This window comes from Trachinotus anak, unplaced genomic scaffold (genome assembly GCF_046630095.1).
Source record: "Trachinotus anak isolate AG129_WGS33_773 ecotype Australia unplaced genomic scaffold, CSIRO_AGI_Tana_v1 ptg000049l, whole genome shotgun sequence".
NCBI lineage: Eukaryota > Metazoa > Chordata > Actinopteri > Carangiformes > Carangidae > Trachinotus > Trachinotus anak.
Window position 1 is genome coordinate 158,083 of NW_027273900.1, and position 16,918 is coordinate 175,000.

The 16,918-nt window shown below is 43.0% G+C and overlaps 1 protein-coding gene and 1 long non-coding RNA gene across 3 annotated transcripts in view; one reads left to right on the forward strand and one right to left on the reverse strand.

Annotated features, from left to right (window-relative positions):
• Positions 1-28: 28 nt before the first annotated feature.
• On the forward strand, positions 29-3,167 carry LOC139615373 (uncharacterized). Its single transcript, XR_011687358.1, has 2 exons — positions 29-1,417; positions 1,746-3,167. It is a non-coding gene; the product is annotated as an uncharacterized lncRNA (long non-coding RNA).
• Positions 3,168-5,608: 2,441 nt separating this feature from the next.
• Positions 5,609-16,918, reverse strand: part of ldlrb (low density lipoprotein receptor b) — a 13,985-nt gene continuing 2,675 nt past the window's right edge. Inside the window, exons 2-18 of one of the 2 annotated variants that reach the window (XM_071473308.1) lie at positions 14,283-14,408; positions 13,667-13,789; positions 12,949-13,326; positions 10,849-10,971; positions 10,598-10,720; positions 10,230-10,352; positions 9,958-10,086; positions 9,691-9,862; positions 9,213-9,440; positions 8,978-9,096; positions 8,731-8,870; positions 8,145-8,286; positions 7,899-8,051; positions 7,610-7,813; positions 7,211-7,285; positions 6,957-7,117; positions 5,609-6,880 (exon numbers count right to left, since the gene is read on the reverse strand). In XM_071473308.1, coding sequence (XP_071329409.1) covers positions 6,842-6,880; positions 6,957-7,117; positions 7,211-7,285; positions 7,610-7,813; positions 7,899-8,051; positions 8,145-8,286; positions 8,731-8,870; positions 8,978-9,096; positions 9,213-9,440; positions 9,691-9,862; positions 9,958-10,086; positions 10,230-10,352; positions 10,598-10,720; positions 10,849-10,971; positions 12,949-13,326; positions 13,667-13,789; positions 14,283-14,408 — 2,558 coding nt within the window. In that variant the 3' untranslated portion in view covers positions 5,609-6,841. The remainder of the gene's footprint in view (positions 6,881-6,956; positions 7,118-7,210; positions 7,286-7,609; positions 7,814-7,898; positions 8,052-8,144; positions 8,287-8,730; positions 8,871-8,977; positions 9,097-9,212; positions 9,441-9,690; positions 9,863-9,957; positions 10,087-10,229; positions 10,353-10,597; positions 10,721-10,848; positions 10,972-12,948; positions 13,327-13,666; positions 13,790-14,282; positions 14,409-16,918) is intronic. The other variant, XM_071473309.1, reaches the window with a different exon arrangement.

The window sequence follows — 16,918 nt, forward strand, 5'->3', positions numbered from 1 at the left end:
CAACATGACCCCATGAGGTGCAGGGATATTTCTCCTCTTCATAAAGTCACATTGACTTTCACGTTAAGATGAAGCTGGGTCTTGATCTGTACATAAACAACATAGTTAAAGATGAAATCTCTGGTTCTGCTTTATATTTGTGTTGAGCTAAAGAGCTAAACATTCATCCAGTATCCAACATTTCACTCAACAAACGATCTAATTAAAGATCGAAGGACTGAATGAAGGCAGTGGAGAACAGAGCAGCTTCTTCTTTTTAAAGCCAGTTACTGTTTGGGCAGATTCACTGTTTCCAGCAGTGGGCTGCAACGTTTCATCCTTTCCTACTCCTCAGACGTGTCTGGTGACCTTTAGGGGGGAGGCACCCACTGTGCAGTTAAAATTAGCTCCAACTCAATCAGCTACAGCAGCAAAATACTCCTTACACACTGACACCTCAGAGGTAACTCTCGAACAATGTCATGTATGATAATAATATATATTCGACATTATACATGCAGCACCAGCACCTTTACTTTTCAGTGCATTTAGCTTCAGTAAGATTTTGAGTTTTACTTGTAATGCAGTATTTTATATTAGTGTTTTAGTACTTTAATAAATGATATAAATCATAAAGTTGTGTTTGTTTTCTATGAACACATCATGAATGATAGATACAAATTATGCCTGATAATTGTCATCATGTTTATAATAAATGTTGCCAAACAAATAAATGTAAATACTCCGACACAAAAACTTTCCTCTGATCTCGTCAGTGAAATCAAAAACTACTTTTCTATTTTTCTTACAGTGAGATCAGCTTTTCTTGAAAAGCACAGGTGTAAATACTGAAATGATTGATGGATGAGTTTTATGTTGCTGCTTCGGTTTCATGTTCATTATCACTCTGTCATAAAATAAACATCCTTCCAGTAGATCATGCTTTATTCATGAATTCAGAAATAAGACCAAAAGCAACAGTTAAACACAGTCACAGTCAGATAATATGACTGTGACATGAAATCAAGTGAATTTTATCCTTGAGATAAACATTAAACACCAAACTGTTCACTGGCTGATGATAATGCAGCACAGGTATTTATTCGGCCCCGTCACAGACCGTGTGAAGTGAACTTATCTGTCAGAGCTACAACTGTCCTCGAGACACAACAGTACTGCAGCGGCATTAAAAAATAGGTGCAGGAGGAACATATTCTGATTTATTACAATATTTCTCTCTGATGTTTGTTATCAGACACTGATGGACTTCATGAGAACCAACACAGCCTTCGCTTGATTCACCCTGAAGGTACAAAGAAATCTGAGATAATTTATATCAAATCAGCCTGGACTGAAAGTACAGTTACATTCTGGTAGATCGCCGACTGAACACAGAGGAAACACTCTCATCCTCTCACCCAGACAAGAGACTTCCTCAGTGAGTTTGCATGGTTTATTCAGCAATAACATAATCCAACAGAGAGAAACAGAGTTAAATGTCTTTGATAACATGTCTCCCCCTGGTGCCAAGACCTTGAACAAATATATTCTGTGTGTGCACATTTTTTTTTTTTTGAAAAAATAAAGGATTGGGATGTTTGTGGACAGCCTCTTCATTTCCTTTTTTACCATTCCCTAATTATCACACCATTGTTTAAAAATACAGTAAAACATGGTAAAGTGGGGTTCAGCTGTAGTTCTGGAGGTGGGGGTACAAAACTGACTTGTAAGAAAGGTGACCTACTTATAAGGTTGTTTTTTTTCAGATACACTTCTGCTCTACCTTCATCTGAGAGCGTGACCTGCAGCCTCTGACCTCTGACCTCGGGGTCGTAGAAACACTCACTGATCACATGCTTGGGGAACTTGTTAAGCCATAAATGTCGCTCTACAAGATCTCCACATATTACCAGCCCCCCCTTTGGGCCTCTGTGTGGTATTATGCCGCAGATCCCAGCCTGATATCCATTTAGGAAGGAAAATGGATTCCTTCTTAGGAAGCAGACATAGGAAAGGGAGTGTGTATAGGAGGGCAGCGTGACTAAGAATAAGACAGAACCATAACAGAGGCGTGTGAATGTTTGCCTCCGTGGAACAGATGGACATCAGTCTCTTCCAGCTTCCCACTCCTTTTTTCCACATATGTTCTATCGTCCTTATCTGGACACTGTTTACCCAGTGACCACACCAGAGCTGTGCAGGAGACAGCCACACCTCGGACATGTGTTTACACAGGGTCTCAGCTGTACTGACACCATCACAAAGACCTCGCTAAAGGATTATACGAAACAACATAAACCTTGTCACCTGGTTTTAAACCTTTATCCTCAATCTGAGACAACAGGAAGAACATTTCTCTTTCATGTAGATTTCACCTTCCTCTACATGAAGTGTTCGAGTCACAAACATATGGAAACACTTCACAGTCGGACAGGAGGGAAAACACCACTTCTCTTAAATCTGCAGCTCAAACTAAACTGGACTATATCGGACCTGCTGTAATGATCGAGCCTACAGCTGCAACTCAGTCTAACCAGGAACATCACGGCTGGACAGAAAGGCAGAAGAGATTAAATGATGAAAGCTCATTTACAGAAAATGATTGAATTAATGACTTAATACTTTATTCATTGTTTCAGTGATTTTTAAAATAAAAATGTCAAACATTCTCTAACTGCAGCTTTTTGAAAGCAGTCAGACATGAATATCTCTGGACTGACGGTCAAATGAAAGAATAAATATTTGACGATTCCAGGAAAGAATCTGAAGATTAATGAAAATAAAATGTCCAATTAAAGTTTAGAGGCCAAAATCTGAAAATGGTGAACAGACTATCCAACAGGATTAGTTATGAATATTCTTATAGAGGTATATAGAACTATGCATCAGGTAATAACAATGAATATTTATAGCAGCCGCTTCTATCAGCTTTCTAACCCAGTGACTGACTGGAAGCTGGTAATAGGCTGAAGGAGGTGCAGTGTGTGTGCTGTATTAATGTGAGCAGCCATACTGCTGGTCTGACCCAGCTGGACGCACATGATCTTCCATGTTGACTTTGTCACAGTTACTGTTAAATTATTAGCTGCTTTTTTGTTTTTGGGGACACGATAACTACCATGAAACCCAGCACAGACGTTTAAAATCCTAAAACAGGTCAAATAAAACTCCAGTTGAAAGTGGAAGCACAGAGACTGATGACATGAGTGAGCTCAGCTGAGGTGAACTAGGTGTCTGAAAACACCTGAAGACAACGATCACCTCCAACCATCCATCATGGTGTCACGGGAAAGGCAGCTCCGAACTGCTTCTTCAACCTTTCCTGATTAACCACATGCTCATCACTCAAGGACGCTATTGTTGAAAGTGAAAATATAGCGTCAGGGTCAGAGAAGCTGAGCTCAGCGTGGTGGATCTGATGATGCCTGTGAGTTTTGGCCTCGCTGCAGCGAACCCCACAGAGATGCTCCTGACTTTCCTGACACATTAGCTCTGCCCCAGTTTTATTAAAACAAACTGCTTTCTTTTTTACAGAACAACTATCAGTTCCATCCTCCCCCTCCTCCTCCTCATCCTCTTCCTCCTCCTCCTCCTCCTCCTCCTCCTCCTCCTCCTCATCCTCCTCCTCCTCTGCTGGAGACTGTGTGGTTCAGCTTGTTTGGCCCCTCAGGTTGTCAGGCAGGGACCAAACAGGCTGTTGTTGTTACCTGATCATCAGGACAGTTGGTGTCTGTTTGGTAACCTGACAGGGGAGTAACCTCCACCCCCCCACAGTCAATTTTCATGAACCCTCCCCTTCGCTTACGAGGCAGTGGTGTGAGATGTAGCTCCACCCTTTTGGTCACAGCTGGCCAATAGAAGGCAGCGACCGTATGTAAATAGTGAGGTGAGGCGAGGATGACAGAGAGCATAGCTGGGGACAGGTGTCATTTGTCACCTGTGCTTCAGGTGTGTCTGCCTTTGGCCTCATGGGTACAACACATTACCACTCGATGATGCTCAGGCTAACGTGTCATGAAGAGCAAAGTGTCCTCAGTGATGGTGCTGCAGACGGAAACGTTATGGAGGCAGTTTGACTGTGGCTGCAGCTCTGTTGATGGTTGAAATTCATTGAAACAGTAAAGGTGAAGATGTTTCTGATGTTTGGTCTCAGATGTGACACTGCTCTCTACACTGGAATGTGGATCCCAGGTTCTGACAGACAACATGCCACAGCTCCTCAGTGACGTAAGCTGGTGGTGGTGCAGGATGTCCCTGAGCACACACACACACACACACACACACACACAATGAACCACATGAATGTTCGACACTGCAACACGACCTCAGGAATGAAAATCCAGTTCCTCTAGTTCTTACTCATCAAATCTTCATGATGACTCTGTGTTTGTTTCTAAATCTTAAACCTGATGGAACCAGTACGTACCGGCCCCTTCTCTCAGGAGAGCTGAGTCTTACTGATGCAGCACTCCTCAGTTGGTATTGATGCCCCAGCACTGCTTCCTCAGTGACCACCTGGGGCAGACAGACCACTGCTGGGTCTTTTATTACAGAGAGGAACCATTATTATCCATGAATAATGGAGGAGGTTTATTAGGTTACTGAGAGGATGTTTGCTGGTTGTTTGCTTTTATGGACATGTCAGGTCAAACAGCACCACTCCCTCAACCCTGTATGAATCGATATTTCTCCTTTTCATATGACAAGAAGACTTTCTGTCTAATGAAACTGTTCATGGTGTTTTTTTCCGTTTGAGTCCAGAATAAAATCCACGACTCCTGTTTTAGTATAAAAATGTTTCCCCTTTGATCTGCAGGAACAGTGCAGATATTACAGGTACTTTCCTATGAACCGATGAAAAGAAAACAGTTTGCACATCATGCATCATTTCCTGCTGTCACTGAACCAAATATCTGCCTTTCTAATAATTGGTAGAGAGCAGAAAGTTATTCATAGAGTTTCTTTAAAAGTCAAAGCACAGTGGATAATACTAAACTCTTTGGCTCAGTTATAAAAACATAAAACTCCCATCACATGTTAACAAATCTGCTCTTTAGACAAAGGCAGAGGGAGGACGAGTCTGATGGGGGTCAGTTTGGGCGTCGTCCACTCTGTGTTCGTTTTGTGTTGTAGAACGAGAGTAATGGCAACGTGGTTTCTAGGCAACATGAACATAAACAGGTTTCATGGATCATAATTGGCTTTGTCAGGTTGAGAGCTCAGTAACAACATTTAGAGCTAAAATCAGGTTGTATCTGAAGATCTAATATCATCTAATCAGCAGCTTGGATTGGATGAGACTCCAGCTCTACTCCATCCTCCACATTCACATCTTTATAGTTACTGTTGGTGCAGGTGGTGCACAGGAAGTCAGTGTACACGGTACTTATACTAACATGAAATGAGACTTGGCATCAGATGTCAGCTACTGTAAATCACCACCATCCACAAGTTGTCTTTTAGTTTGCAGACTGAAGATAACTGACAAAGACTGTCACCAGTGTGAACACACCACATACCCAGAGAATTAGTGAGGTGTGTGTAAATACAACACCGGTCTTTCCTCAGTTTATCTCAGTCTTGTTTCCATTTGTAAAACTGACCAACATTAACATGACAGACAGCTAAATGTGTTTTTCTTCTTTTATTAAAAAAACATTAACAAAGCAATGTGCAGGCTGTTGTGACTAAATCCCACAAGGTTCATACAAGATGCTGTGGTGGAGAACGTCGTCCTCTGTGGACTGAACATAGCAACAGAAAGGCAGGAGCAAAATAAATTATGTGAAAGTTTCTTCAGTGTGCAGTACACAGTGAAAAATGATAAACACAACGCGGCAGCACTGACTCACACAGGATTGTTCACACAAAACTGAGGAGGTGTATAATAATGACGGCTGCACAACGTGAAGGTTAAACTGGCCTGGAACATTCATATCGTTTGCACTGTGTGTATTTACAGCCAGAACACAACAACCACAAAACTTTTCTATAAATAAATAAAAGAATCTCAAACATATTTACAATATTCCTGATTAAAATTTACACATAAAAAGGCAACGCCAGAGTGAACTTAAGAGTGTTTTACAAAATATTTACAGAAATTATTTACAGTGTTATGATTTACAGTACAATCAGTTTTCATTTTCATCTTCATTTAAAAAAAACCTTTTCTTCATTTTGGTTGACTTCAGAAAACTCAGCAGCTTCACCATTCACAATATAAACCTCTGTAACACAGGCACACTGATTTAAATGTGGTTTACTTTTAAGGAGGACAATAATGGGACAAATGCCTCTGATGTAGGAGCCATCAAAATGTGCAAAGCTGTTCCCAGGAGAAGAGAAGGCTGCAATATACTGTAACGGAGGCCGTCACTGCCCGGGATGAAGCACTGTGGCAGTAACTACCACAGAAACTGGTTTGGAAGGTAGTGGGGTCAGAAAGGCATTCACTGTACGTACATCCCATAATATTCACTAAACTACCAGTGTGGATGAAGGCACACGTGTGTTAAGACAGTAAAGGTCAGACTTTTCATGTTAAACTCAGGTACACAGGTACATGTGTGTGTTTACTTACCTCCTCAAATAACAGCAGACAGTTTTAACCAAGTCAGTCAAGAACATGATCATCTGTCATAAGTGTCAAAGACACTTCTTTTTTTTCAGGCCTTTCTCCAGACTTGGACGGCACAGTGCTGAGGTCAGAAACAGAAGCCACAAAATGAGGTCACTGAAGGGGAGGGGGGGGGGGGGGGGGGGCAGCAGCAGCAGCAGCAGAAAAAATGGCCTTTGTTGCTTCATGTTTGAATCAGGAAAAAAAAATCTCTTTAAATAAAACTTCTTCTTCATCTTTGGCTCATGCAACATCCATGTCCTCCATGCTCAGCATTTGCCTCTGAAAAAAAGTAAGACTGAATAAGGAAAACTGTAAAACTACATCCTGTCGTCATCTAATGAAGAAGTGAAGCTACCTGAGGATAGACGTAGCCGTCAGAGCTGTTCCTGCAGATGTGTACCTCGTCCTCTGTGGTTTTCTGGTACACTGGATTGTCAAAGTGGATGGTGTTGGTGTTCTTCAGGCGCCAGCGTCTCCATAGCAACACAGCTCCAAACAACAGCAGGGAGATGACCACTGCAGAGAAGGAGAAGAGGTGAGGGTCATTTACAGACTGCAGGTGACAGGACAGGCTGTGACCGTGACAGCAGAGCTGAAACCACAACTTACCTATTGGCAACACGACGTAGAGAGCGATGGGGTGGGAGGACAGAGCCTCTGCAGGCACTGCTGCCAACCTGTTACCTGAAACAACACAATACATCCTCGTCTTTAAATAATTTCTTAATGTTAGACGAGAAGATCAAAACCACTCCTGCGTGTGGTATGAAGCTACAGCCAGGAGCTAGTTAGCTTAGTTTAGTAATCTTAGTCCCACACTTTACCCTCCGTAAAACCACAACCTGTGCTCGCTGTGCTAGTTGGTTGATTTTGTTATCTTTGGACAGAGTTTCCAGTCCTTATGCTAAGCTAAGATGACTGCTAGCTGGCATAATCTCCTCAATTAACTCTCAGTAAGTGTTTTCCTTTAACAACATGACGATGACGCACAGTAGAAGGTTCCTGTACCTTGACCAGTGGCGGCAGGCTGCTGTGTGCTCTGTGTGGACTGGACGGATGAGGTAGATGTCAGTTTGTCGGTAGCTCTGGTGGTGGCTGTAGCTGTAGCTGTAGTTGTAGTTGTAGTTGTAGTTGTAGTGGTAGAGACAGGCTGCCTGGGTGTCGTAGGCTTGGTGGCTGTCTTGTTTTCAGCAGCAGGGGTGACTGATCCTGCTGGGAGAGAAAAATGTTGTTCCTGTGGTGATTCTGTGTGGATATTCAGTCTGTTTTTATAGATTCATGTGCAGGAGGCATTTACCTGTCACACATTTCCTCATGTCAGCTCCCATGGTCGTGTTGTCAGGACAGGCACAGGTGTATTTAGGAGAGTGCTGGTTGATCCGAGGGGCAGGGAGGCAAAGAAACTCACAACCTCCATTCATACTGTTGCTCCCTCTGCACCAGTTGGTACCTACACAACAGAAACGTGGGTCCAATAAGCATTAGAAAGCATGAAGTTTGTTGTTTGTTGTGATCACTCCCTGATCTCGTGATGTTTCTGTACCGTTGGGCTGTTTGAGGTTGTGGTACAGAATGATGTCCTCTGGCTGGTCCAGGTCTGCTGCCAGCTCCGTGATGTCCTTCCCCGTCAGACGGTTGGCACTAAAAACAGCACCATTGTTCATGTCTGTCCAGAACACTTTCTCCTGTTTAAAGGGAAGGAAACACAAACTGAGTAAATATGAAGTTATTTGTATAGGTTTTTTATAAGTTCCTCAAACACAAATGGAATGAATCATCCCGAGTGATTAAGACTTAGCACCACTGATCCAGTATTAGTAGGATTAAAGTGCACACAGCAGTTGGAGCTCTGGCTTTGCTCTTTACAGCATTTCAGCCAGATAACTGCATATATACTGAAATACAGAATTAATGCAGGCCACATTTATTGAAACTGTGTCGCAATTGTCTGGTACAAAAACAAGTGAAGAGACATTTTAATTTAGGATGAAGATGGTTCATATCTTCCTTTGAAGCAGCGTCATGATTCTCTTAATGTTTCCTCGTTCTGTGCAGCCCAGACATTTATAAAACCTTCACTCCTCAGCGACTTCATTTTCATCTGCAGATAAATTTACTCCATCACTGACCTCAAAGACAGTCAGAGAGATGGGGTGGGACAGCTTCTCCTCGCTGAAGATCAGACTGTGTCGCCCCCCTCCGTTCACATCGATGCTGGAGAGGGTGTGCATCTTGGAGTCCACCCAGTACAGACGCTGGTTGACCATGTCTGTCCAGCATGACACACAGACGGATTTGACCCGTTATCATGGCTGTTTTCTCATTACACAGTTTGAATTGAAATTCCACTGAATGCATCCATGAAGTTCTGTTTACCTATGGTGATGCCATTAGGCCACAAAATGTTGTCTGTCACCAAGGCAACGCGATCCGCTCCATTCAGCCCGCTCTTCTCTATCTTAGCCTCCTCGCCCCAGTCGGTCCAGTACATGAAGCTAAAGAGGACAAACAATGATTCATAAAACTCTGGAATCACAAACTGCGGCTCATCGGTAACATCATGAGTCTGAATCTGTTCTACATCTGGAACCTGACTGAAACTGTCACTCACTTATTTACTGGGTCCACCACGATGGCTCTTGGCTTCTGCAGGTTTTCTGTGATCAGGGTCTTCCTCTTGCTGCCGTCTGTCATTGCCACGGAGATGGTCTTTAAAACGCTGTCAGTCCAGTAGATGTTGCCATGGATCCAGTCCACTGCAATGCCTTCTGGGGCCTCAATCCCACTGTCAATCACTACAGTGTGGTGAGAGGAGTTACCGGCCATGTCGATCTTGCAGCTGTAGGGAAGAAGGCGAGGATGAAGAGATTCACTTCAGAGAGAGATACTATCTAAGCTTTATCTACAGCCCAGCCTCCATCACAGTCTCTCACTCTCAGCGGAATAATCTACGTTCATCTGACATCTGTTTGAATACAGATCAGAGGTACCGGTGCAGGATTTCTGGTGTAGGGCCAGCCTAAAGGTCAGATCTTACTTAAACCAGTGGACTACCACACAGACAGAGTCAGTGTCAGAGTCTTTCTCACCTGAAGATTTTCTTCAGAGACAGGTCAGACCAGAAGATCTTCTTGTTTGGCATATCCATGTCCAGAGCCACCGGGCCTTTCAGCTGTGGGATCACACGGACGTAGTCGCTGCGGTCCAACGTCATCTTCCTCACTTCGTGTCTGTTAGTGAAGTACAAGGTGGGTACGGTGCCTGGAGGACACAGAAGAGAAGAGTCTTCAGACAGTCGGTCAACAGTCTCTTAGCAGAAAGCGCTGAGCAGGGACCGGCTTTCCTTCAAACATTACCTGACTCAGCCTTGCATGTCCTGGTCGCAGGGTCGATCTCGTAGCCATTCTCACAGTCACATTTGTAGGTGCCGGGCAGGTTGATGCAGATCTGACTGCACGTGTCCGGTTCCGCACATTCATCAATGTCTGCAGGTGGAGAAACACAAAGTCAAGCAGTTGGCAAACTGGGACCTTTGTCTAATACACTGTTTCTGAAAATATACGTCCATGACCCAAAACTGGTGGAGACCTTCTTCTAAAACAGACTGAGACTAAACGTCTCCTCTCACCGTCACAGGTTCTCATGTCCATCTTCAGGCTGTATCCAGCAGGGCATGAGCAGTTGTAGCCGATCTTCAGATCATTGCAGTCGTGGGAGCAGCCGCCATTTTCAGTCAAACACTCGTTAATGCCTGTGCAGACGCAGATACACAGAACTTTCAAACAGCAAGCATGACAACCATTTTCCTAAAGGTAACTCAAACTGACGATGAACTCATTCAAACCAGCAGCTTGGCTGTAGCTGGTCCTATCATATTTTCCCCGCTGTGATGTGGTTTTGTACTTTTTCTCTGAGCAGTAGCAGCTGAGTTTAGACACAAGCTTGAACACACGTCCCAGTCTGAAGACTGTCAGCTGCAGGCTGGACTTCACTTACCACACTCTTTGACAGGTTCATCTGACGAGTCCCTGCAGTCTCTCTTTGTGTCACACACCTTCACCATGCTGATACACTCCCCACTGCCACACTTGAACTTGGTTGGGCCTTCACATACATTGACTGTGGAGAACAGGGAGCATGGATTTAATCTAATGATATGAAACTGCCACACAAAGACCTGGAGACTCTTCCATGGGCCTCAGTGTTCACGTGTGGGTGAAAATAGGCTGGATCTCTGTGAGAGTCACCTTTGTGGCAGCCAATCTCATCACTGAGGTCCCTGCAGTCGGACTTATTGTCACACTGGAGGCTGCCGTGAATACAGGAGCCGTCAGTGCACTGGAAGTCATCTGGAGGACAAGTTGGATGAGCTACGAAAAGAAGACAAACCAGTGAAAAAGAGACGGAGAGAGAGAGAGAGAGAGAGGGAGAGAAAGAGGGAGAGAGAGACAGAAGAAGAATGGGATGATGATAGTGATGTAGTGATGATAGTGATGTGGTGATGATAGTGATGATAGTGATGTGGTGATGATAGTGATGTAGTGATGTAGTGATGATAGTGATGTGGTGATGATAGTGATATACTGATGATGGTGATGTGGTGATGATAGTGATGATAGTGATGATAGTGATGTGGTGATGATAGTGATGATAGTGATGATAGTGATGCAGTGATGATAGTGATGATAGTGATGATAGTGATGTAGTGATGATAGTGATGATAGTGATGCAGTGATGATAGTGATGCGGTGATGATAGTGATGTGGTGATGATAGTGATGATGGTGATGATAGTGATGTGGTGATGATAGTGATGATAGTGATGCAGTGATGATAGTGATGATAGTGATGTAGTGATGATAGTGATGATAGTGATGCAGTGATGATAGTGATGCTGTGATGATAGTGATGTGGTGATGATAGTGATGATGGTGATGATAGTGATGATAGTGATGTGGTGATGATAGTGATGTAGTGATGATAGTGATGTGGTGATGATAGTGATGTAGTGATGATGGTGATGTGGTGATGATAGTGATGATAGTGATGTAGTGATGATAGTGATGTGGTGATGATAGTGATGATAGTGATGTAGTGATGATAGTGATGTGGTGATGATAGTGATGTGGTGATGAAGTGATGATGGTGATGTGGTGATGTAGTGATGATAGTGATGTAGTGATGATGGTGATGTGGTGATGTAGTGATGATAGTGATGTAGTGATGTAGTGATGATGGTGATGATAGTGATGTAGTGATGATAGTGATGTAGTGATGTGGTGATGATAGTGATGATGGTGATGTGGTGATGATAGTGATGTAGTGATGTGGTGATGATAGTGATGTAGTGATGATAGTGATGATAGTTATGTAGTGATGATAGTGATGTGGTGATGTGGTAATGTAGTGATGTAGTGATGATAGTGATGTGGTGATGATAGTGATGTGGTGATGATAGTGATGTAGTGATGATAGTGATGTGGTGATGATAGTGATGATGGTGATGTGGTGATGATAGTGATGTGGTGATGATAGTGATGATGGTGATGTGGTGATGATAGTGATGTAGTTATGATAGTGATGATAGTGATGATAGTGATGATGGTGATGTGGTGATGTAGTGATGATAGTGATGTAGTGATGTGGTGATGTAGTGATGTAGTGATGATAGTGATGTGGTGATGTAGTGATGATAGTGATGTGGTGATGTGGTGATGTAGTGATGTAGTGATGATAGTGATGTGGTGATGATAGTGATGATAGTGGTGATGGTGATGTGGTGATGTAGTGATAATAGTGATGTGGTGATGATAGTGATGGTGGTGATGTGGTGATGTAGTGATGTAGTGATGATAGTGATGTAGTGATGTGGTGATGTGGTAATGTAGTGATGATAGTGATGTGGTGATGATAGTGATGATGGTGATGTGGTGATGTAGTGATGATAGTGATGTAGTGATGTGGTGATGTGGTGATGTAGTGATGATGGTGATGTGGTGATGTAGTGATGATAGTGATGTGGTGATGATAGTGATGGTGGTGATGATAGTGATGTAGTGATGATGGTGATGTAGTGATGATAGTGATGTGGTGATGGTGGTGATGATAGTGATGTAGTGATGATGGTGATGTGGTGATGTAGTGATGATAGTGATGTGGTGATGATAGTGATGTAGTGATGTGGTGATGTAGTGATGTAGTGATGATAGTATGTGCAGCAGGCCCTGGATGTCAACAGGATATTGTTTGTGCTGAAGCATTAAGAGACTGCATCTGTCAGTTTTCTGTGAAAACAACAAACTAAATGAGCCAGAAGATTTATTCCAGGTGAACAGAAAACCAACTCACTGCAGTTGACCTCGTCCGATCCATCCCCACAGTCTGTGCCTCCATCACACCTCCACTTACTGTGGATACACTCCCCACTAGCACACTGAAACTCGTCGGTGGAGCAGCGCACCGCTGTCTTGTCTGGCTGCTGCCCGGCACAGTTCTGCGGCCACTCATCAGACCCATCGGCACAGTCCTTGTCTCCATCGCAGCGCCACTGGGCTGGCACACACACCGAGTTGTTGCACTGGAAGGCCCGAGCGTTGCATGTGGGTTTGGAGCAGGAAGCCTCATCGGAGCCATCTGGGCAGTCATTGTCGTTGTCGCAGACGAAGGCGTTGGATATACACTGACCACTGTCACAGCGAAATTCTCCAGCTTTGCACTGTTTGGCCGCTGGAGGGAGGAGAGAGGAGTTAATGTGATTTATTGTCATCTGAACCTTATTTTTGCTTCTAAACACCAGATTTACATCAGGACTGTTGATCGGCCAATTTCACTCCAGAGCATTTTTTAAAATTTAATTACTTATTGTAACTCCCTCATCTATTCATTTTATTTGTACTTATTTGTGCTTCACAATAACTTTTCATATATAGCACATATCATATCTTTTAGTTTGGTTTGTTTTCTATAAGGTCATTTATTGATCCTGAGCTAGACCAGAGCAGTTTATCTTATCTGAACTTTAACAAAATTCAAAATGTAAAAAAACATAAAGAAAAGTCAAACGTACTGCAGTTCTTCTCATCAGCCCCGTTGTCACAGTCAGCTTTGCCATCACAGTGCCAGTTTCTCGGGATACACTGGTTCAGGGGGGGGCCACAGCTGTACTCTGACTCCAGACAGGTTTTGGTTGCTGAGGACAGAAACAGGAAGTGAAGGCTTGTGATGTAAAATGCTGATTATTGTGTTACAGGGTTAGGGTCAAAGGTCAAACTAGCTGAATGGTTCTTTATTTCTTTCTTTTCTCCTATTAATCTAATTTTGATTGAGAATGTAGATTTTATTATTATTGTTAATCATTTTATTAGTCAATTAACAGAAGATCTTTTCCATATTTAAGCAAAACTGCAAAATAATTTGCTGGTTCCAGCTTTTCAAACGTGCAGCTTTGATGCTTTTCTTTGTCATATTTGATAGTAAACTGAATATCTTTGTTTTTTGAATGGTAGATGGGATAAATCAAAGATGTTGCTTTGGGCTGTGGCAAATCATATAAATATTTTTCACTATTTTCTGACATTTTGCAAGAAAATAAATGTCATATTAATGCACAGTGAAAATGATCATTAGCTGGAGCCTAATTCCCATATTTGCAGACATAGGTGCTCAGTGATAATAAAACCTACCACAGGTTGCAGGTAGTTCATCAGTTCCATCACCACAGTCGTCTGTTCCATCACAAATCCACCTGCGGGTCACACACCTCCCATTTCCACACTTAAACTGGGAGGATCTGCATGTGTACCCTGCATCTGTGAACAATAAAAACACCAGAGGTCATTCAGTGAGACATGAGACAAACTCACACGTTTACTGCTCAGTTCACATTTCTCTGCTTGTGAATGCGTCGCAGCAATGTGAACTTGTGGCAGCAAATAAAAGCAGGTTGATGTTTAACTGAAAATTACACACAGGACAAAAAACACGAAGGCCACTGGAATTCAGATAAGTGACAGTGTGAAAACCACACCTATTAGTCTTTGCTTAACTCAGGGGAATTACCAAATTAAGATAACGCTGTGTGGTTCCCTGGCTCGTGTTAGAACAAGATATGAAGTAAGAGGATTTTAATGTAAGACGTTTGGACAGAAACAAATAAAAGTCCTACATTTCTTTATTACCCACAATCACAATTCAACAAAAGTTCAGTTCATTTTATTTTACTGTCAGACAGTAAAGTCCATATTTTACAAAACTAAAGATATAATAAGAGACAGATAACAGAGATAATGATGAATAAAAGATACCAGATGAGAGACAAAAAAACACCTTCAGATATTCAGATGTGTCTGTTTCATCTAAGGAGGCAGCTTCCACTCATTTACCTCCTTTAGTACATGTTTTATTTTGTACTTTACATGTTGATCTTATCTGCACGGCTCAGGAGCAGCAACCATTAATGTGACGGCAGGTTTATCCACACACCTCTAACTCACTGGGGTGACACATTTCAGGTGTGGAACAGGTCTCACACACCTTTTTTGTCATGCGGGTGGCAACAGCTTCACTGCTCGGTTTCAGTTTGAAGTTGTGCGACCTTAAATTGACCTCTGGTTTATTTTGGGCCCTGGGGTCTGGCCCCAAGACGATCACACCTCAGTGAACCCGCCAGTCAAAGCAAAGACGGCATCAACATGGAGGAACATGTGAAACTAACACAGGCCCTTAACACTGAGGAAGAGTGTGACATCCTCCATCACCTCCACGCTGCCAGTCCCTCCTGTGACCTGGAGGCCGGGGACAGTTCAGACTACCACTTTAAGACAATAGCATGGGAGGAGTTGAACAATCACACCACCAGCTGCTGATTGGTCCCAGAGTGGCATTCCTCATAAGAGCATCACCACAGTGACCGGCACACAGAGGCGGAGACTCTAAACACAAGGAAGTCTGTCAGCCTGAGTGTGATGACAGTTAAAAACAGAGACGACTGTGACAAAGTGTTTCAGGAGATTGTTCAATAAGGAGAAGATGCTTTCTCAATACTTGGCTTTCTACTGAGAGTCACCACCGCCCTGAAAACGTGCAGAGAAAAAGTCGATTGTTTCTCGTCTTCTCTTATTCTTGTGAGCATGAAGTCAAAGTGACGTTTCACTGCTTCAGGAGGAAACTTCTGCTGATCCTGAGACGCTCTTCCTGTGTAACCCATAGACCCATACTTTCAGAGAAACCCAGCTCCCATACATGCCGGGAAGGCCAGGGCAGGCAGCCAACTGGGCTTCCAGGAATAGAGTTTCCAAAGCCCAGTCCAGCTGTTCCTAAAGATGTGCTGCGATAAGTTCACAAAGAAATCTGAAAGTTTCTCTGCAACTCTCAAGAATCATCCATGAATTTAACTCATCAGGAAAGGAACAAAAGTAGGTCAAACTCTGGCACTTCCTGACCTTCAAACTCCCAACCTCGTCTCCGAGGATGGGAACTACAAACTATACGGATGTTTTCATTTTCTATTGCTAATCTTCTCCACTGCTTCCACATATGAGTCACGAGCCCCCCAGGAAAACTGGTCAGTGGAACAAGGAGTCGTCTGATTCTTTACAGTCATTACTACACTATTATTACACTATTGAAGAAGATATCTTTGATCAGGTCTGTAAAATCCCAAATATCTTGATCTACTTCACTTTCACTGGAAACAAACATAATCAAATAGGTTAATTATTAATCACCTGAGCCACAGTCTTATTTTTTTCACATCAAAACTGCAACTGTCAGAAAGTTCAAAAACAACTGCTACTGCATCAGAAATGGAACAGAGGAAGAAGCTACGTGGGGCTGATATCTATGTCCACACAGACCACAAGCTGCAGGTAAAAGGTAAACTGTGCATCAGTGACTTCTGCAGAGAAACAGAATCTTTCACATGCTGTTTATACCCACAGTTCAACCCTACAAATCAGAAAACTGTGCAGTCCTAACAGTACCATGTAAAGCCATTCAAGCACCACCTCAAACACCAGACTTCCAGTTTAACATTAAAAAAGAAACTTGTCTGCAGAAACCAGAGGTTTAGACAAGTCGTCATCATGACACTAGCATGACAACACTTGTCCTTTGTGGCCTCATGTGACTTTGTTCACTAACAACACTTTCCTGTGTTTTTATGGCACATGCATGCAACACACACAACACACAAACCCTCACAAAGAGGTGTGTGTGTTGACTCAAACATACGCCCTGCAGTTAATAAATAACTGGGATGATGTGTATCATGAGGACCACAGGTTTGTGCTGGGTCAGTAATCACACTGGGCTGAGTTCA